The sequence below is a fragment of the Cebus imitator genome, unplaced genomic scaffold (assembly GCF_001604975.1).
Source record: "Cebus imitator isolate Cc_AM_T3 unplaced genomic scaffold, Cebus_imitator-1.0 Scaffold152, whole genome shotgun sequence".
Lineage (NCBI taxonomy): Eukaryota > Metazoa > Chordata > Mammalia > Primates > Cebidae > Cebus > Cebus imitator.
This window is the reverse complement of record NW_016107467.1, coordinates 4,161,890-4,183,957: the sequence shown is the minus strand read 5'-3', so window position 1 is coordinate 4,183,957 and position 22,068 is coordinate 4,161,890. Positions and strand designations below refer to the sequence as shown.

General features: G+C 37.7%; 1 protein-coding gene across 7 annotated transcripts in view; it reads right to left on the bottom strand.

Moving 5' to 3' along the window:
• Positions 1-22,068, bottom strand: part of CHL1 (cell adhesion molecule L1 like) — a 203,184-nt gene that overhangs the window by 31,876 nt on the left and 149,240 nt on the right. For all 7 annotated transcript variants that reach the window (XM_037743769.1, XM_037743768.1, XM_017543321.2 and 4 more), the window contains 5 exons: positions 18,935-19,066; positions 13,374-13,514; positions 12,972-13,083; positions 11,386-11,552; positions 8,624-8,789 (listed from right to left, as the gene is read on the bottom strand). In XM_037743769.1, coding sequence (XP_037599697.1) covers positions 8,624-8,789; positions 11,386-11,552; positions 12,972-13,083; positions 13,374-13,514; positions 18,935-19,066 — 718 coding nt within the window. The remainder of the gene's footprint in view (positions 1-8,623; positions 8,790-11,385; positions 11,553-12,971; positions 13,084-13,373; positions 13,515-18,934; positions 19,067-22,068) is intronic.

Here is a 22,068-nt window from a genome sequence, read left to right as displayed (position 1 = left end):
GGTAACAGACAGCTCCAAATTCTCTGTGTCTATGAAAACAATCCCGTATTTCTCCCTCACATTATAGGTCAGCTGGATTCTGCTTTAAAAAGTCCGTCATTTCTACTCTCATAGCACCTGAACTCTTAGAAGAAGCTAAAAAGCATCTTCACATCTTTGTGTCCCAATCTTTTCCTCTGTCTTCACCTGCTTTATTGCCTTGCCTGAGAAATCTATCACCCTAAAACCACTCGCCTCCTTCATCGGCAGGATCCAGTCTGCCAGTCCCTAATCCATGTGAGCAGCCATTCTTGTCTTACCCTGTTCAGCTGAGTAATATTCGTGTTTCCCTGAAGACGCTATGACAAAATGATTCTCCCTTTGGAGACCTGTGTTTGCGGCTCAGTTTCATCAATTAGTATTTGTACAACCTTGAACAAAACATTGAGCCTAATTCATCTTATCCAAAAAATGGGGATAACAATATTTTCTTTCTCTTTAGGAGAATTAAATGAGGTAAAGCACATAAAGTGATTAGTGTGTACAGCCTGGCAGTATGTGCTCAAAGAGTGTTACTAATAATGTTAATCAAATTGATTTCATTCATTTCTGGCTTATTGCTAATCACATTTCTCATGGTTGATGTTTTAATGTCCCCAACTCCCATTTCTCCTGCCTCTCTGCTTGAACAAATTGCCTTCTTTCCAATTTGTTAGAAAGAGAACTTTTACTATGACTGTCTTATAATCTTTGCATCTTCAACTTCTCCCCTCTTTCATTCATTTGCCACTATTTCTGGAGGGGGAAAGAAGGCAGCTCTTATTTGGTGCCAAGGAAAAACGCTTCCACTGTATTCTCAATATCCTTTCCTCCCTTTTCCTCCTAGTTATCAATATATCCCATTTTTCATGCTACTGTGGTTTCTCCTGCAGTGCTGGGTCCCTAACTTTGCCTACAGTCATGAACAGTCCCCACTACCTTTGTTAAGCATGGTATAAATTATAAAAATGGTTTCATATCCATGTTCCATTTCATTTTTCATAACAATAGTGTTATGGTCTATAGCCACCTGCATGTTAGAAATCCACAGGAAATTCCTTGGGGGCATTTCAACCTACCTAATAGCATTGCTGTGAGGACTGAAGAGATAAAGCTTGTATGGGAAGTACTAACATAACACGAAGCACCCCAGGTCTAATGGTTCAGAGTGGCAGTTCCCAGCACTTATTGCATCCCTACATAAGAAACGGGACAGGAGAGAAGAGGAGAAAGTTTCACTTCTCATTGTTCACCATGTATATTGGGTTAGAAATTTAACATCCATTTAGGTTAAAGCTTCTGGTCTTCTGTGTAGTTATAAGGAGAAGGTATCTCAGCAGAAGGTAAGAAGCATGAGCTTACTGACACGGCCTTCTAGAAACTTAGCAGATACCTATGACTTCTACCCACTTCTATATCTCTCCATGCCTGCCCTTGGCAGCAGTCAGGGCCAACCAGCAGCAGTTACTCCCAGCCTTCCTCACTCCCGGGGCCTCTTCCAAGCAAAGGTTATTGTCCCTTATCCCTGCTACTTGTTGAGGGAAATTGGCAGAACATCTGTGTCACTTGCTCAGTCCACTCAGACAGCACTTCAGTGTCAGCTCTTGTATCCTGCGGGAACTGTAAGACTGGGCCACATGAAAAGGCTGCTTAGGGCTTCTGGGCTCAGAGCCTAAATGTCCATGTCATATTACCAACAAGCCATGGGTCTCCGACTCCCTTCGGGGCTGTAGCCCAGAGGTCACTTGGAAGACCCCAGATAATCAGGCAGCAGTAACAACAGAGGCAGAATTTAGGCATATCTGAACAGTTGGCAGATCAGCAGTGACCTAACCTGAGGCTGGAGATCTGTATTGCAAAGTGTATCTTTAGATGTGTATAATTAATCCCATGTTTCAATGAGAACTGGTTGTGATACATACGCTGCCTTTCTGCAAACCTTTACATATATAGGAAGGAGGGGAGAGAATAAATTAAGTACCAAGGCTGAAGCCAGTATCTTTGCATAGAGGTGGTTCACACACAAATACCAAGAGAGGACAAGCAAGCAAAGAAGATAAGAAAGAATCAACAAAAAAAATGCTGAAGACTCAAAAGGCCTCTCCTCCAAATGATCGCAACATCTCTCCAGAAGGGCGCAGAACTGGACAGAGGATGAGGTGGACAAACTGACAGAAGTAGGCTTCAGAGGATGGGTAATAAAAAACTATGCTGCGCTAAAGCAGCGTGTTCTAACCCAATGCAAGGAAGCTAAGATCTTGATAAAAGATTACTGGAGATGCCAACTAGAATAATCTATTAGAGAGGAACCTCCTGAAAAAAGCACTAAATATGGAAAGGAAAAACCAGTATCAACCATGCAAAAACATACCAAAATATAAAGATCGGTAATGCTATGAAGAAACTTCATCAGCTAGTGAGCAAAATAACCAAACAGCATCATGATGACAGGATCAGATCCACACATAACAATACTAACCTTAAATGTAATTGGGCTAAATGCCCCAATTAAGACATAGTTTGGCAAATTGGATAAGGAGTCAAGACTCATCCATGTTCTGTATTCAGGAGACCATCTCACATGCAAAGACGCACACAGTCTCAAAATAAAGAGAGAGAGGAAAATTCACCAAGCAAAGGGAAAGCAAAACAAAGCAGGGGTTACAATCCTAGTCTCTGATAAAAGAGACTTTAAACCAACCAAGATCAAAAAAGAAAGAATAAAGGGAACAATTCAACAAGAAGAGTTAACTATTCTAAATATATACGCACCTCATACAGAAGCATCCATATTCATAAAACAAGTTCTTATGTTTTATGAGTATATTAAGTTCTTAGGCTCCCACACAATACTAGTGGGAGACTTTAACACCCCACTGTAAATATTAGACAGATCAATGAGACAGAAAATTAACAAGGATATTCAGGAGTTGAACTCAGCTCTGGATCAATTGGATCTAATAGACATCTACGGAACTCTCCACCCCAAATCAACAGAATGTACATTATTCTCAGTGCCACATGGCACTTATTCTAAAATCAACTACATAATTGGAAGTGAAACATTCCCCAGCAAATGCAAAAGAACTGATATCATAACAAACAGTCTCTCAGACCACAGTTCAATCAAGTTAGAACTCAGGATTAGGAGAATCATGCAAAATCACACAATTACATGGAAATTGACACATTTGCTTCTCAATGACTCCTGGGTAAATAATGAAATTAAGGCAGAAATTAAGAAGTTTTTTGAAACCAATGAGAACAAAAACACAAAGTACACTGAGTCTGTGGGACACAGAAAAAGCAACGTTAAGAGGGAAATTTATAGCATGAAATGGCCACATTAGAAAGCTTGAAAGATCTCAGAACCACATGCTAACATCACAATTAGAAGAGTCAGAGAGGCCAAAGCAAACTAATCCAAGAGCTAGCAGAAGACAAGAAATAACTAAAATCAGAGCAGAATTGAAGGAGTTAGAGACATGAAAAGCCCTCCAAAAAAACTCAATGAATCCAGAAGCCTTTCTTTTTTTGAAAAAATTAATAAAATAGACAACTAGCTAGATTAGTGAGGAAGAAAAGAGAGAAGAATCAAATAGACACAATATAAAAATGATAAAGGGGACATCACCACTGACCCCACAAAAATACAAACTACCATCAAAGGATACTATAAACACCTCTATGCAAATAAACTAGAAAATCTAGAAGAAATGGATAAATTCCTGGACACACACACCCTCTGAATACTAAACCAGGAAGAAGTTGAATCCCTGAATAGGCCAATAGCATGTTCTGAAATTGAGGCAGCAATTAACAGTTTCCCAGCCACTAAAGCCCAGGACCAGATGGATTTATAGCCAAATTCTACCAGAAGTACAAAGAGGAGCTGGTACCATTCCTTCTGAAACTATTCCAAACAATTGAAAAGGAGGAACTCCTCCCTAATTCATTTTATGAAGCCAGTATCATCCTGATACCAAAACCAGGAAGAGACACAACAAAAGAATAAAACTTCAGGCCAATATTCCTGATGAACATTGATATGAAAATCCTCAATAAAATACTGGAAAACTGAATCTGGCAGCACATCTAAAAACTTATCCACTATGATCAAATGGGCTTCATCTCTGGAATGCAAGGCTAGTTCAATATATACAAATCAATAAATGTAATCCATCACATAGACAGAACCAAAGACAAAAACCACATGATTATCTCAATAGATGCCTTTGATAAATTTAACATCCCTTCATGTTAAAAACTCTCAATTAGTTATTGATGGAACACATATCAAATTAATAAGAGATATTTATGACAAACCCATAGCCAATATCATATTGAATGGGCAAAAGCTGGAGGCATTCCCTTTGAAAACTAGTACAAGACAAGGACACCTTCTCTTACCACTCCTATTCAACATAGTATTGAAAGTTCTATCCAGGGCAATCAGGCAAGAGAAAGAAATAAAGCATATTTAAATAGGAAGAGAGGAAGTCAAATTTTCTCTGTTTGCACATGACATAATTTTATATTTAGAAAGCCCATCGTTGCAGCCCCAAAACTCCTTGAACTGATAAACAACTTCAGCAAAGTCTCAGGATACAAAATCAATTGTGCATAAATCACAACCATTCCTTTATACTAGAAATAGACAAGCAGAGAGCCAAATCATGAATGAACTCCCATTCACAACTGCTACAATGAGAATAAAATACCTCAGAATACAGCTAACAGGGATGAAAAAGACCTCTTTAAGTATAACTACAAACCACTGCTCAAGGAAATAAGAGAGGACACAAGCAAATGGAAAAACATTCCGTTCTCATTGATATGAAGAATTAATACCATGAAAATAGCCATATTGCCCAAAATGATTTACAGATTAAATGCTATTCCCATCAAACTACTATTGACATTCTTCACGAAGTTATGAAAAACCTACTTTAAATTTCATATGGAATCAAAGAAGACCCTGTATAGTCAAAACAATCCTAAGCAAAAAGAACAAAGCTGCAGGCATCATGCTACCTGACTTCAAACTATACTGCAAGGCTACAGTAACCAAAACAGCATGGTGCTGGTATCAAAACAGACATATAGACCAAGGGAGCAGAACAGAGACCTCAAAAATAATACTACACATCTACAACCATCTGATCTTTGACAAAACTGACAAATGCAAGCGATGGGGAGAGGATCTCCTGTTCAACAAATGGTGCTATGAAAACTGGCTATCCATATACAAAAAACTGAAACTGGACCCCATCCTTATACCTTATACAACAATTAAGATGAATTAAAGACTTAAATGTAAAACCCAAAACCATGAAAACCGTAGAAGAAAACCTAGGCAGTATGGTTCAGTACATAGGCATGAGCAAAGATTTCATGAAGAAAATGCCAAAAGCAATTGCAACAAAAACCAGAATTGACAAAAATTGGATAGCCAGTTTTCATAGCACCATTTGTTGAACAAGAGATCCTCGCCCCATCCCTTGCATTTGTCAGTTTTGTCAAAGATCAGATCTTTGAGGATCTAATTAAACTAAAGAGCTTCTGCACAGCAAAAGAAACTATCATCAGACTGAATAGGCAACCTACAGAAAATTTTTACAATCTATCTATTTGAAAAAGATCTAATATCCATTATTTACAAGGAACTTAAACAAATTTACAAGAAAAAAATAAAACAACCCCATCAAAAAGTGGGCAAAGGATATGAACAAACATTTCTCAAAAGAAGACATTTATGTGGCCAACAAATACATGAAAAAAAGCTGAACATCTCTGATCATCAGAGAAATGCAAATCAAAACCACAATGAGATACCATCTTGCACCAGTCAGAATGGCGATTATTAAAAAGTCAAGAAAAAATTTTTGCTGGTGAGGCTGTGGAGGAATAGAAACACTTTTACACTGTTGGTGGGAATGTAAATTAGTTCAACCATTGAAGACAATGTGGCAATTCCTCAAGGATCTAGAACCAGAAATACCATTTGACCCAGCAATCCCATTACTGGGTATATACCCAAAGGAATATATCACTTTCTCCTATAAAGATACTTGCACAGATATGTTTACTGCAGCACTATTTACAATAGTAAAGACATGAAACTGACCCAAATGCCCATCATGATACACTGGATAAAGAAAATGTGGTACATATACACCATGGAATACTATGCAGTCATAAAAAGGAATGAGATCATGTTGTTTGCAGGGACATGGATGAAGCTAAAAACCATCATCCTCAGCAAACTAACACAGGAACAGAAAACTAAATACCTCATGTTCTCTCTCATAGGTGGGAGATGAACAATGAGAACACATGGACCCAGAGAGGGGAGTAACACATACCGGGGCCTTTAGGGTTTGGGAGCTTTAGGGGAGGGAACTTATAGGACAGGTAAATAGGTGCAGCAAACCACCATGACACACATATACCTATGTGACAAACCTGCACATCCTGCTCATGTATCCCATCTTTTTAAAGAAGATATAAAGAAAAACAAAAATTTAAAAATAATTGTCATAAGGAAAAAAAAAAAGGAATGAAGAAATGAGTAGTACAAACCACAAGAGCAAAAATGGACTGTGAACTTAGTTTTTTCTAAATGCTCTGTATGTTAATGTTTTCTAAGTGCTGAGTATTGTTTAACCTTATAATGAAGGTACCTTTTTAATACTTTTAATTCAAACTGTTATGGAATTTAAAACTAAGGCACAGAGATGTTAAGCGGCTTGTCTTGTCTAAGGTCAAAGATTTAATAAGTGACTGAGCTGATTTTTTTTTTTTTTTTTTTTTTTTTTTTTTTTTTTTGTTATGGAGTTTCCCTCTTGTTGCTCAGGCTGGAGTGCAATGGCACGATCTCGGCTCTACTGCAAACTCCACCTCCCGGGTTCGAGCAATTCTCCGGCTTCAGCCTCCCACGTAGCTGGGATTACAGGCATGTGCCACTACCCTAATTTTTTGTATTTTTAGTAGAGATGGGGTTTCTCCATGTTGGTCAGGCTAGTCTCGAACTTCTGACCTCAGATTAGGAATCTGGCAATCCACCTGCCTTGGCCTCCCAAAGTGCAGGGATTACAGGTGTGAGCAACTGTGCCTGGCCTGACCTGAGATTTGAATCTAAGCCATTGAGCTTCAGAGGTCATGTTGCTGTCTCATGCAAGCACCATACGTCCTATTTAAAAACTTTTAGATTTACTTTTATAGAGCAATAAATTACAAAATTAACAATAGGTGAGATTTGCCTCCAAGATGGTTAAGTTATAACCCTTACTTGGTAACAATGCAAAAGGATACAAAACTGACTTTCATGTATTTTCAAAAAAGAGTAGACATTCAGCAAATGTTGACTTTTTATTTCTTTTTTTTTTTTTTCTTGAGACGGAGTTTCGCTCTTGTTACCCAGGCTGGAGTATGGAGTGCAATGGCGCGATCTCGGCTCACCGTAACCTCTGCCTCCTGGGTTCAGGCAATTCTGCCTCAGCCTCCTGAGTAGCTGGGATTACAGGCATGCACCACAATGCCCAGCTAATTTTTTGTATTTTTAGTAGAGACAGGGTTTCACCATGTTGACCAGGATGGTCTCGATCTCTTGACCTCGTGATCCACCCACCTTGGTCTCCCAAGACTTTTTATTTCTTTAATGTACTTAATATTGTCTAGGGCTATTAAGCATCCATTCACACTTTCCTCTATGTGTTCTATTTTATATTTTGTCTATATTCTCTATACAGAATTTGATTTAGGTTTTGCTGGTGAGTTAAATAAAATCATGTGAGATTGGAATGTAGAAGGAAAATGGGTGCCGTCTTCTCTGGGCCAGTGGGAGCAGATAGTGGTTCTGGCAGACATGAGAGTGGGCAGTGGCAGGACTCACGAGTAGTGCCAATAAGGTGAGGTGGTCATGAAGATGACTGCAGTTTCCAGACACCTGAATTGCTGCTGCAGTGCTGTGTGATCAAGAACCTAGTAGGTTAGTATGCAGCCTCTTCTAGGCCTAGCTCCTCCAGGCTTTTTTTGCAAAAATCCAAGCCCATGCAATTCTTCCTCAGTTATTTAGAGTGGTTTCTATTTCACACACTAACAGAATGGTACATGTTACATGAAAAGTCAGTAGCAAAAACAAGATGATAAATATATGATAGGAGAGTGAAGTGACTTGAAGACAGAAATATTACTCCATTTTTGTTTTTATTTCAGTATGAATACTTTCAAGATTTATTTATTTATTTTGAGACAGAGTGTTACTCTGTCTCCCAGGCTGGAGTGCAGTGCTGCGATCTCAGCTCACTGCAACCTCTGCCTCCTGGGATCAAGCCATTCTCATGCCTCAGCCTCTCGAGTAGCTGGGATTACAGGTATGCACCACCACGCCCAGATAATTTTTGTATTTTTAGTAGAGATGGGGTTTCACCATGTTGGTTAGGCTAGCCCTGAACTCCTGATCTCAAGTGATTTACTGGCCTCGGTGTCCCAAAGTGCTGGATTACAAGTGTGAGCCACCAGGCCCAGCCTAGAACTTTTGTTTCTCAAATGCAAGGTGTTCACCCAAAGCAAATATTACGACATATCATAATAGTTTACCTACCTGCCATCTTCTGTGCCATTAATTTCAAAGGCTTCTCCATCTTTACTCCAGGACAACTTCAAACTGTGTTTCAAGTGTGCATCACATTTGCTCTCACAATGTAATTCAAGCATATGCAATTTGGGGATTCGAGGATTCTTGGGAGAAACTCTAAGCTTTGTAGCATCTGTTTTTACCAAACAAAGACACTAGTTAGAACTAAGCATAGCTTACTTTATTAAGTGCCTGCAATTTAAGTAACCAAATTGTCACCATAACAGTCCAATCCTCACGCAGGGTTTGTCCCACTGCAATTTTCTAACATTATAATATCATTATTATTTTCTTTCCATCCAGGCTTGGACATTTGACAAATTTTAAGTGGAAATATAAATGAATAGTTTAATCATTTCCCTCATTATTTATTGGGCAAGGGAGTAAGCAAAGTATGAGCAAACAAATGTCTCTAGAAGTTGAAAATAGCATAATTTATCCTTCAAGTGCTTCTGGATATGTAATCAAAGCATGGTAAGGAAAAAGGGAAAGACAGTTGATTTTCTATTAGCATGTTTATTATTAATTCAGAAACCTAAGGGTAAATGTTTAAGCCCATGCATGCATGAACTATCAACATGAAGGTGGGGAACTAGAAAGTAAGCCCCAGGAAGGTAGATCCTGTGCCTGTTTTGTAACACTACGCTATCCTCAGAGCCTAGAAGAAAGTCTGTACACCTCAGGCACTCAATACATGTGGTTAAATCTCCTGTTGAACGAATTACAGGGAGTGATAGTTTGAAACAAAAATAAAGATTGGTATATAGCTGGTTTAAAAATGTTTGCTTCATTATGATTGTTTCAAAACATGCAATCCTTACTCTTTAAGGCTGTATTAAAAGTAGGTATACTCTTAATGTGGCATTTGGCATTTTGGGGACCTCTCAGAGACCAACTGCAGGAGGTAACCTCCAATTCCATAATTATACTCTGATATTTGCTATATACATTTTTCTCAAGGAACTGGTTAAAAACGAAAAGTGTTAATAAAATTAATTGTTATCCCAGGCACAAAACTTGAAGAGACTATTAAATTGAATTAATTTTAAGTGAATTATTTGATATTCTACTCCTAATTCTAAATTTAAAGCCAGAAATTCATTTAATAATAATAGATACAGTTTAATAAGCACCTCTCTATCAGGACTCTGCTAAGTAATGTATATTCATTGTGGCATTTAAAAATTATAACAACTTCATGAATATTAATACTCCTACCTTACAGAGAAGATAATTCAAGGCTAAAATGAAATTAAACCATAAGACCATGGTTTCCTAACCGGTAAGGAGCTGAACCACGATTTGAACCCAAATCTGCCTGAGACTAAAACTCGGGCTTTCAATCACTATCTATCTATCTATCTATCTATCTATCTATCTATCTATCTGTCTATCTATCTATCTATCTATCTATCGCCTCTCACTTAACTCCATTCTCAACATGTCTTTTGTACATGTAAAAATATCCTTAATTCTTCATTCTTCATTGATATGATTTGTATGTGTTCTTTACATATAAAATAGACACTACAGCATATTGAAAGGTTGTAAATGTATCCATCTCTCTGGCCGCTAGCCATTTCGAGGTCCATTTTGGGCCAAGCACTATGTTGGGCAATAGGAATGCAAAGTTCGATTTAGATTCGAGGCTTCATGCCCCTTACACCTAGCTGAGTTACTCAACCTTCACATAGGTTTACTTTTTGAAGTATAAAAACAATTATCATCATCTTCAGTGACTTCACGAGGGCATCTTGAAAAGTGTACATGACATTTGAAAATGTAGAAGACATCAGAGATAAGCAAATGTTGTGGGAGAGTATTTAAGTGCTTTAAAAATATAGTCTGTGGGGTTGGCACATTGATTTCCTTAGAGCACTGAAAGAGACAGGTACTATAAAATAAGAAAAGGATGTAAGAAAAAACAGAAGAAAAAAGGATGCAAAAAGATTAAAGGAAGGATGTATATGGGAAAGGAGAGGGAAAGAAATGTCAAGACATCAGTGGATACATAAGCAGAACAGGTATGAGGAAAAAGGGCATCAGTGAAAACAGATGAGCCAACAAGTATGCTCTCCCTTATTTAGGTGGAAGTGAGAAACAGGCTGGGATATTGACATGACACAAGAAACAAAAATGCTCCCTACTATGACTGAAGGACCTTTGTGTAGTTTGTGTTTTCTTGAGGATTCTTTGAGCAATACTAAAGTCAAAATATCAGTGAAGCCCAAGAAACTATTAACAGCTCCCAGGACTATGCCCTGAAGTGAGAAAGAATAATACAAAGCTGTTTATGACTCAAGAAGAGGATAAAAAATCCTCCTCATTCTGTCATGCCTCAGTCATTATGAAGTTATGAGTTTGTGAAATATTTAGCCCAAAAACTTAATTACTGGTAACATTACCTTGAGTTGGCTTTTGAAATAAAATATAGTTACAGAGGTATGATGTATTATGGTTAATAGGTAATTTTTAAATATTGACAGCCGTCTGTCACTAAGGACACCTGGCTTACTCTTAAAATAGAATGAAGCTATGCACATATCATTGGCATATCCTGTAATTCTTGCAATGATATTTTAGATGAAACCCAATCTAGGAATTTTGAAAAACGGCTCAAAGAGCTTTATCAGGTAGTCCAACTTAAATTGTATTATTCCATTTGGGCAAATGAAGACAAACTGAACTCATGTGACAATTCATGCAAAGTAACAGTGAAATAAAAATACTTCTAATATCCAAATTGGCTGTGACTGCAGTTTTTCCTATAGAATTTTCTACCCAACATGAGTATGACCCAGCGTCTTCTTCGGTGGTTCTGTTGATCTGCAGTGTGCCATTTTCGTAGACATGATACCGCCTGCCCTCCAGCGGTTTCGCTTCTTCCACCTTCTGCCTATGAACAGAGAAAGCATACATCCATTTGAGATGGGACGAAATTGCATACTCTTTTTAATACTAGTCGATGACGTCACTCAGGCTAATCCCCTTTTCAAGAGCTTAGCAAATCTTATGAAATGTTCCATTGGGTTTCATGTTTTTCTCAGAATGGACCATGAATGTATATCTTACCTACCCAAATAGACTGTGGCTAGAGAAGATATAAATCCATGCTCCGTGCTTCTGCTGTATTTCTCATAGCTACCAGCACTGTTTGCATGTGTCTTCAGAGCTTAATAAATACTTTCTGGCTTATTGATGGTGAACTCTTTAGTTAATGATTGCTCCAGGGTACTAAACAGGAAAGCTAGTAATTGAAAGAGATAATGAACCTTCCAAACCTCCTGCTGTCCTGGGAGAACACTGGTCATTCAGAAATATTATAAGCCAGGGAGTCTTGCCTGCCCTGTGGACATGGATTACGTATCCTATCAAACCTAGAGTTATTTCCTCCCTCGTTCATCCATTTCCAAGCATTTGCTGCCACAGCTTGATTTACCCTGTACATTTCACAGTAAGTTACTGCTTGAGTTAAAAAACAAAAAAACCAAAAAAACACAAAGGATAAACTGTGGATGCTGTCCATGCAGGTTCACAGGACAGGGACCAGGCTGAGGTAAGTGAGAGGCTTGCCTCAGATGCAAAATTTAATGGGGTACCAAACATCTCAGTAGGCGCAGTAAATAATATTTCAATGGAGTGTTTTCAAAAATCAAAATAATGCAAAAAACCGATGACGAACAAAATATGTATCATGATTTAAAATAAATAAAGACAATATCTGACCCTATAAATGTATGACCTGGGGTCACTCATCTTACCCTGCCCTACAGAGCAATGACAACATTATTCAACAGCTATTTAACCAAGCTTTTTCAGTAAAGTAACTAATAAGGTAGACCCATATTGACAATGTATTTGAACTTATGATACCAATTAATATATGGAAATTAAAATCAAAATGAATGCAGGAAAAATCTGAAGCACATGTACTTGGAATTAAATGCAAGCTTAGATAATTATCTAGATAATCCCAAAACAACAACAATAGAGTTAAATATGACCTTGTGGTAACCCATAATGAAAAACCAATTCTAACTTTAAAATTGTTTCTGTAATCTCTTCAATTCTCTGCTTTTCTTTATGAACACAAGTGGCTCTATGTATGTCTCTGTATAAGAAAATTTTAGAAACCTAGCCAATGCTTTCAGAAGAGGTAATTTCCTGAGAGGTAAGTTTGTTACCTATGTCTCAGAGGCACTGGGTACATGTAACAATATAGACACAATGCAGCCTGTCAAATAAGGGATGAAGAAACAAGGTCAAATCTACAACTGACATTCTCTTAAGAATATTGTGTGCACTGCTGGCTTACCAGGACACAACTGCCTCAGGTGAAGCAAAGAACTCGCAATGTAAGAAAGCACTGTAGCCAACCACTGCAGCATAATTTTCTTCATCTTCAGTTTGTATCAATGGACGGACATCTATTTGAAAATAACATAAATACAGTTTTAAACTTTCATGGAAGAAAGGTGTGCAAACTAAATTTTTCTATGTCCTATTCATATTAATAAGAATAGAAAACAGCTGAATATTATGGTGTCTGTCTTGAATTATAAAACTATCCCAATTCAGTGCATTTTTGAAAGTATAATTGCAGGGTGAAGTCTAAAATCCAAATGTATGGTGAAAAGTGCTTTGATTTCTCCCACCTTGATATTATTATCAAGATCATGTTCCTTAGGAAAATAGCAGGTTAAGTCAGCACACTCACCCACAATATTGATATTGGCGTTGGCAAGGATAGTTCCGTGGACATTTGAGGCTTCACACTGGTACACAGCAGTATGATTCAGTTGCAGGTTGGTAAAACTGATTTCCCTGGGGAAGACAACATCACCAGCAAATGGATGATCTGAAAGAGATTAAAGAATGTCAGTTTGATAAAGAACAGACATAAAATATTTATATACCATTTATTAAAAGTGTCATACAGTATTTATATTTTAAAACCAGTTTATGGTGACTAATAGTTCAATGAAGCCAATTCTTTAGGCTTTTTGAAGGTCAACTATGAACTTCTCTTGCCAGATCCATTTAAATTTTCAATCATCTTTCAAGTCAATATTTATCAGCAAAATATCTGCTTATCTAAAGCTCACAGACTTTCCATACCTATCCTCAAAGTACTATTCCAGATTATCCATTTGGCATTCAAGACCTATGATGAAGTGACACTCTTGTTACTCTTCTGAATTTAGATGCTGATGCTGCCCAGCACAAATCACCTGGTCAACACGTCATGATCCCCAAAGCCATCAATACTGGCTGCTGTTTTCCCCCTTGACACTTTTGTTCCTATTTCATTTCTTTGCCTTTCTCCAGTTTTCTGATCTGCGCCATTCATTTCATGTGTGTCGCTTCACTCTTTAGTCATTTCACCTACATTGCTTGCATATTTCATTTTCCCAGTAAGAAATGAAACTCTTCTTGAGAAAAAGGGCTAGATTTTCTACTTTTGGGTAATAAAACTTCACCACTCCTGATCCACGTATAATTCTAGAAATGTCTTTTGGAAATGAGAAGACCTACCCTGAGGCTGGGCATGGTGGCTCATACCTATAATCCCAGCACTTTTGGAGGCTGAGGTGAGTGGATCACTTGAGGTCAAGAGTTCAAGACCAGCCTGGTCAACATGTCAAAACCTTGTCCCTGCTAAAAACACAAAAGTCAGCCAGGCACGGTGGCGCACTCCTGTAATTCTAGCTACTCAGGAGGCTGAGGCAGGAGAATCTCTTGAACCCAGGAGGTGGAGGTTGCAGTGAGCCGAGATCATGCCACTACACCCCAGCCTGGGTGACAAAGTGAGACTTTGTCTCAAAAAAAGAAAAAAAAAGAGAATACCTAACATTTCTGATTCATTTGTTAAGGACCAAAAACTCTACTGGATGTGGCACATGCATTATCTCACTGACACAGCTCAGAACTTGATGGATCAGTATTTATATGACCATTTTAAAGGTGAGGGTACCGGACTACAGGGAAGCTGAATGATACATCCCACAGCATTTGGCCACTTTTCTAACTCTAAAAGCCCTGCCCTTGCTATGATACTATTAAAAAATGTAGTGGGAAGGAAAACATTAGCTGGAAATATCATGGGAGGGGGATAAATGCAAAAATTTTTAGTTCAAAGAACATTATGAGATTACTAATCAATCTAATTTTTTTTTTCCTGATTGTGTCTCCACAAAATAATGACCATACTAAGTTTTAGGTTCTAGAAAACATGAATATTAAATATTAATATATTAAATTTTCTGCCTGGGAGTCATAAATGAATATGTTTTTCACTTGACTGTGAGCTCTCTGAGGGCAGGACCTCACTGTGAGGTGTGCAGGGTATCCCCAGTGCCCAAAGGGCTGCTACCACAGAAAAGCCCGTCAGTAAATACTTGTTGGAATGACTTAGAATGTTAGTTTGGGCAATGTTTATTCTTGAAAGGCCTCTATAAGTAGGCAAACAATAGCCCCTGAAAGATGTCCACATTCTAAGTCTCAGAATGCATGACTATGGTACCTCACATGGAAAAAAGTCACTTGCAGATGTGATTTAGCTTAAGGACATTGAGTTAGGAAAATTATTTCCTACCCCTGGATTTCCCAAGTGAGCTCAATGTAATCCCAAATATCCTGAAAATCAGAAGGCCTTTCTTAGCTGTGACCATGGAAGAATGGTCAGAGAGATGTAATGTAGCTGGCTTTAAAGATGACAGAAGGGAACCAGGTAATGTGGGCAGCCTGGAGAAGCTGGAAAAGGCAAAGAAAGGAATGCTCTCCAAGCATTTCCAGGACATGGTACTGTTGACACCTTGATTTTAGCCAAGACTCATGTTGGAATTTTACAGAAATGTAAAGTAGCATATATATACTCTTTTAAGCCACTAAGTTCATGGTAATTTAATTTGTTAGAGCAATGCTAGAAAACTAATACAATCCTGTTGAACAATTTATCACTTATCTCTTGCAAATTAGCAAGATGAGAATCTCTTCCAAGTTTTTTAAGGCTAAACTCTTTAATAATGTTTGAAAGCACTGAGTCTCTGATCCCATTCTTCATTTCTACACCTCATTCAGAGTCCTAAGTCTTTCAGAGGTAACCCCATCCTCCCATTTAGTTCTTATCCCATTTGATCCATGCATGGCTCTGAATTAATACTGCATTACAAAAGGAAGAAATTAGACTATTTAAATGATATTTTATTTAAATAATTAAACATTGCTTAAATCTGCCTGCTGGCGTAGGTATGGAAATTCTTGTGCATTGACAAAGGCTAACAGAAGCTCCCAGGATTCAAGAAAGCCAAGTCTTTGTAAAACACATTAGTCCTACATACTTCAGAAATTCTTTCTCATTGTGTTAGTCAACAGAGTGAGAAATCATGCAATAAAGTGGGAGAAACTTCAGCTTTGGAGTTAACCCTTCCTGGGTTCAGTTCCTGGTTTTAAATGTATCTGGGTTGCATTCTCCAGTAAATAATGTAACCTCTCTGAGCCTCGGTTGCCAATGGAGAATAATAGAATCTATCTTTCAAGCTGCTATGAGGTTCAGAAATATTAGATGCAAAATATGTGAAAAGGGTTAGGCCTATAATCAATAATAGCAATCATTTTGATTTAATTTTGAAATAACTTGGGGAAAGGATATGTAATTCCTAAAACTAAAATAAGGTCAAAGAGATTTCAAATTCTTTAGCCAGCTCACTGTCATCAAATATCCCAGTCTGTAAATGTTTATGGCCTATTTGCAGGACAGCAAGGAGGGCCATGGCCAAAAGCCGTGAACAGAACATAGAGGATTACAGCAACCTGGCTTTGGTTTGAGGTCTACATTATTCAGCTGTGCGGCCTTGCATAAGTTTATTTTCAGCCTTGACTTCCTCATCCATTAACAAACCTCTTGGCTCTATTTCGAGATAAATCCAGACGCTAACCGCCACTGTCACAAATCTAGCCCTGAGCGCAGGGCCTCTCAGATGGTCTTTTACCTAGAATCAATCACACAGTCCATTCTCCATTCGGAGGCCAGGAAAATACCTTGTAAAAATGTAAATTAGATTGTGTCACTCTTCTGCTCAAAATCCTCCAAGAGTTGTCCAGTGTATTCTCAATAAAATCCCCAGGCCCTACTTCGATGTTCATCTTTGCCTAAGCTCTGGTCCCTTCCCCCGCTGGTGAATTTGGTGGCCTAGGGCTGCTCTTACACTCCTTCAGCTTCAGCCACACTCACCTCTTTTGTCTTCCTCAACACACTTCTCCACCTGGAAAGCACTTTCCCTGTTATTTGCATGGCTGACTTCCTCACCTCCTTCAGATCTCTACTCAAAGGTGAATTACCACAAGGGCCCTTACTATTATTATCTTAAAATAAGATAGCAACTTGGGCTCCCGAACCTTTTTCGGGCACTACCCTTATCCGGCTACTTTCTGCTTTACCACACCACAGTGCACACCCATGTGCTTATTTGTCTAATGGCAGGAGAGCAAGCATTCCATCTGTTTTATTCAGTGGTATGTCTCAACCATGAATTCCAGTGCCGGCACATAGGGGAAACTCCATAAATATTATTGAATGAATGAATCAGTTAAATATGAAAAATAGCGCCCCCTTTATAAAGTTCTTTTGTGGATTCCACGTAATTCGTGAATGTCTTTTATAAACAGCTAAATACCATCCAAATATAACAGTTTATCATTTCGTGTTCTGGAGAATCTGTGTTCCTCACCTCAGTAACTTTTGTTTTAACATTCATTATAACAAAAGTTGCTTTCATTTCCCTTTGTCTACCCCAAACCTCATTATTATTTTTCATTTCTTATTCTGTGCCCTAAAGAGATGAGGAGAAAAATCTCAAATCTGAAGATATTAATCAGGAGGAATAAGGTTTCCTGAGTGTATGTGATAGAAAAACAATGCCAACCAACCATACTTTACAGGGTGCTGTTTTTGTGGTAGTCCCCGTGCTAAACATTCTTTGCATAATGTTTCCTTTAATCCACAAAACAACCCTGTGAGTCAGCGCTAGTTTTATCCCAATTTACTGATGAAGAAACAGGCTCAAAGAGGGTCAGTAATACATTCCATCACACAGCTAGTAAATGGCATGCAAACACAGGCAGGCTGGCTCCAGAGTTTATAAACCATCACAGTACTCTACAGATGAATCACTGCCCTAGGCAGCTGGCTACATTTTTTTTTTTCATTCAATCACAACCAAGTACTACTATCTCCATTTCGCAGTTTAGAAAACACAAGCTTGGGGAGATTCAGAAAACAGCTCAAGATGAAACCGCTGGGAAGGTGCACAGGCCAAATGGGACCCCAGGTCTCTTGTCCACCAAGTGACTCACCCTACACCTGTGCAGGCCCCAGGACAAAAGGACAAATGGAAGCCACTATTGTACCTGCCCTTAATTAAGCAATTGACACATAAAATACGTGCTGTCCTCCTGCCTAAACAAGGACATCGAAAATGATCTGAGCTTTAGATTCCAGTGGCAGGTTTGGGGACTCTGCCTGAACAAGGACATCTATAATGATCCGAGCTTTGGGTTCCAGTGGAAGACTTGGGGACTCCTTGGAGCTCTATGCTGAGCGTGGTGGAATGGGGAGAGCTGGCCCTCAGTGCTGGGCTGTTCCTGTCTTTCCATGCCCAACTCATCTGGAGTGGGCTCAGGGTGGACTGGACATGGGACTTTTCAGGTCTTTGTGCTTGAGCTTGGTAGTAAACAGGCAGGGAACCAAGTGGTAATGGGCCAGGTTCAGGCTTGGCATGCCTCCTTTTCCCTGATGATGCTTTCAAATAATGGAGACAGGCAGGACCAGAGGTTGGCCAGAGCAAGTCCCTTAAAGAGCAGAGCCCAGGATGGGTGTTGCTGTTGCCTGAGCCTAAGGGAGGTCCTGACTGCCAACCTGTGCCCTCAGCCCCTAGTTTACTGTTCTGTTTCTTCTTAGGGAGAGGAACAATACTTGGCTTTTTTCCTTGCATGCATCCTCCTTCTCATTCAGTTGTCTTTTTACAAATTAAAAATCTTAATTCTTATGTGTAACTTATAAAAGGGCCCAAACAGTATAAACATTATTTATGGCTCTTCTGTGAATATCGAGTCTCAACAACCAAATTGCTTAGAAAGAATCAATTTCTGATCTGCTGGTCATATCTGTCCTGCTAATCCAACCACTTACCAGCTTTATTTTACACACATGTCTGACTGTCATTAATCCCATCAAACCAGGGCCTTCAGCATTGCATTGTAATACGTTTTTAAACTTACTGTCAATTGGGGAGCCATTGACTTTCCACTTGATTGTGGGTTGAGGTTCTCCTTCAGCCTCACATAACAAGATGCCATTGCTCCCGGTGCTATACACAGCACTCTGAGGCTTCTTTGTCCATCGAGGAGGCTCTGGACATAAAGTGAAGAGCTCATGAGAGATGTTATCTATGTCAAAAAGTCCAAAAATATTAAGACCTGTATGTGTCTTTTGCACCAGCAGAGAGCAGACACTACAAAGGGTTTCATAGTAGCTCGTTTTGCTAAACTTGTTCTGCAAAGCAAGGTGGGAGTTGCTTTTGTGTTGTATGATGTGTGTGTGTGCGTGCACGTGTGTTTGTGTTTCCTCTGGACTCAGCATGTATAATAAATCAACATACTAAAAATAGTTATATACAACCACTTTATTTAGCTATACAAGTAGCTACCCCACTAGGAAAAAATGGGAGAAGAATAAGCAGATGGTGAGTTTATTTAGAGCTGACTACAGGTTATTTTTAAGCTGCAGCATGGCATCTAAAAAAGGTGGATACACAATAATTATATTTTAAGAATTTTAAAAATAAAACATTAAAATGTTTAATGCTTATTTTGAATATGTCTTAGTGATCTAATAGCATTTATATACATATATACAGATATAATCAATTTGAAAAATATTATTTCCTACAGATTTATTTTGTAAGAGGGGAGAGAGAGAATCCAAAAGCAGTGTTTAGCTTTCTGCAGTTGAAACAATGGAGCAAAAAGTACCTTAAAATTACTTGTATCTTTCTTTATCCCAATGTTCTAATATTACAATACTGCAGAGTATGTCAGAAATAAATGAGATATCTTACCTGACTTCAAACATTATTGCCATGTTTTATAACTTCATGAATATTGTTATGCCAGGAGTAAATAAAAGGTTTAGATAAAAGTGTGGATGGGTTGCATAATTTGATTTCAGAGAAAATTGCACAGAACTGCAGGTAGCAACTCGCATCAAGTGTAGTTTGGTTATTTCCCCAAAGATATTTTGATTTCCATTTTTCATCAAAAAGAAAAGTCTTCAAAGATACATGTATGTGTACAATGAAAAAATCATTAAAACTTTTTTAAGTAAAGGAGGAAAAAGAGGATTATATAAAAATGAAATACCTGTAAGTTAACCAGAAGAAACAAAAGTACACAACTAACCCTGACAAGTTCAAGTCCAAGCAAGATAAGTAATTTTGTAATTATTCCATAGGGTGTGGACTTAATTGTTAAATTCCAAGTTAAATATCTGTATTCATAAGCTGCACTACCTGTAAATATTTAGTCACTTGGTTTAAAATTACAAACTGCTGATTCCTTTCTGAGGTGAAGGTTTATTTTTCCTATTTTGCATTTTTTGATGATATCCTTACTTTTTCTGATATTTTCATACAACCAATATAAAATTAAATATCTTTAAGTTAGAGAAAAATATTCCATGAACATGAACATTATGGTATATCATATTTATATTATAAAACTACCATTAATTAAGTTATAGGACTATTAGTAATATTACTATTACTGAAAGGGGTCCCAAATTATCACTTCATCCATCCCTTTCACCTTACAGACAGAGGGGCTGAGCTTTGGAGAAATTGTCTAACTTGCCCAGGGCCACCAGCAAAGGAAGCTCCAGTTCCCGTTCTTGCCATTCCATAGATATATACACAGTAGCTATGGATGAGCAAGATTAAGACTCTGAAGCCATGTGATATTGTTTCTAATTCAGTGTTATCTTATGAATTTGTACCAAAGATAGTAAAGAAGGCCAACTCAATTTATGCTTCCAAATCCAAGCTCCCCCAATATTTATCAACTGATTCAAGAAGTTCTGGAACATTCACTAGGCTTCATCACTATACTTTACCTTAACCCTTCTTTATAAGCTTTCTTTATAATTACTTGAACATTTACTTTGATACTTTTCATCCGGTTCTCCTACAGAAGTAAGCTGGTCCTGAACCATGTAATACTGAGAGACTTCAAGCTTGTCCTGTTCAGAAACAGCTACTTCTTGAGCCTTAAAATAAAAAATTCTGAGGAAAAAACCATCCTCATTGAATCCCATTCTTTCATCCATTATCCTAAGATATATGGTGGGTGAAAATTGCTTACATTGAAACTTTATGCATTTTCTCATAATTGTAAATACAATTGTGTTGCTGGAAACAGAGATGCAAATGTCTGAACATTGGGATTATATAATAAGCAAACTAAATAGAGATATTTATCACTAGGGAAAAAAACAAAATAAAACAAACTTGGTACCTATAAAACATACAACACAGTAGTGATTTTTAGTAAAACTGCTTCATCACAGGTTCCTATTAAAATATATATTTTAATAAATCAAAAATTGTTAGGTTCAACAAAAATTGGATTTAATTGCAACATTTTAGAAATGTATTTGTTATTTGAAAACAAGGATTTCTCAAGTATATTAATGACTGAATTACGTTTGATTTTGCAACAACGTTTGAAAATGCAAAAATGTTTTGGATTATATTATGGATCTATAATTATTTATAAGTGCTTTTGTATTTAAAATCCAAAAGCTTTAAATAATTCAAAAGTTGACAACATAAAAATTATTGGTGGAAGCTTATTTTTAATAATATATTGAAATGTGACTGTGATTATATTTTGATTTCTGGATATAGAATGATTCACATGTCACTCTAATATATCTCTTTTTATTGAATGTGTAATTATTCATATCCTAGGTATCTAGAATATATAGTTGTATCTAGTCAAGACAACCTGGCTGCTTTTGCTCATACATATTATAGGATTTGAAGTGCAGTCTGATTTCATATTTAGGATGTTGTAACCTAAATTACAAGCTCTCAGGGTTTGATTATGTTTAGTGATAAGAAAGACACAGCACATACAGAAAGAATCCAATCCAATCCATGATTTTACTTAAGCACAGTGGGTGTTTTCAGAATGGAGTAGATTTTCAAAATACATGTTAGCATTGCTATTTTCCCATATGGCAAAACCTTGTTATTTAATTTGTGGTTCTAAAAAAGTGACAAAAAGGGAAAGGAAAGGGTGCAGGAAGGCAGAAAAAATGGAATAAACGTGAGCTCATCCATCCAGATGATTAACCA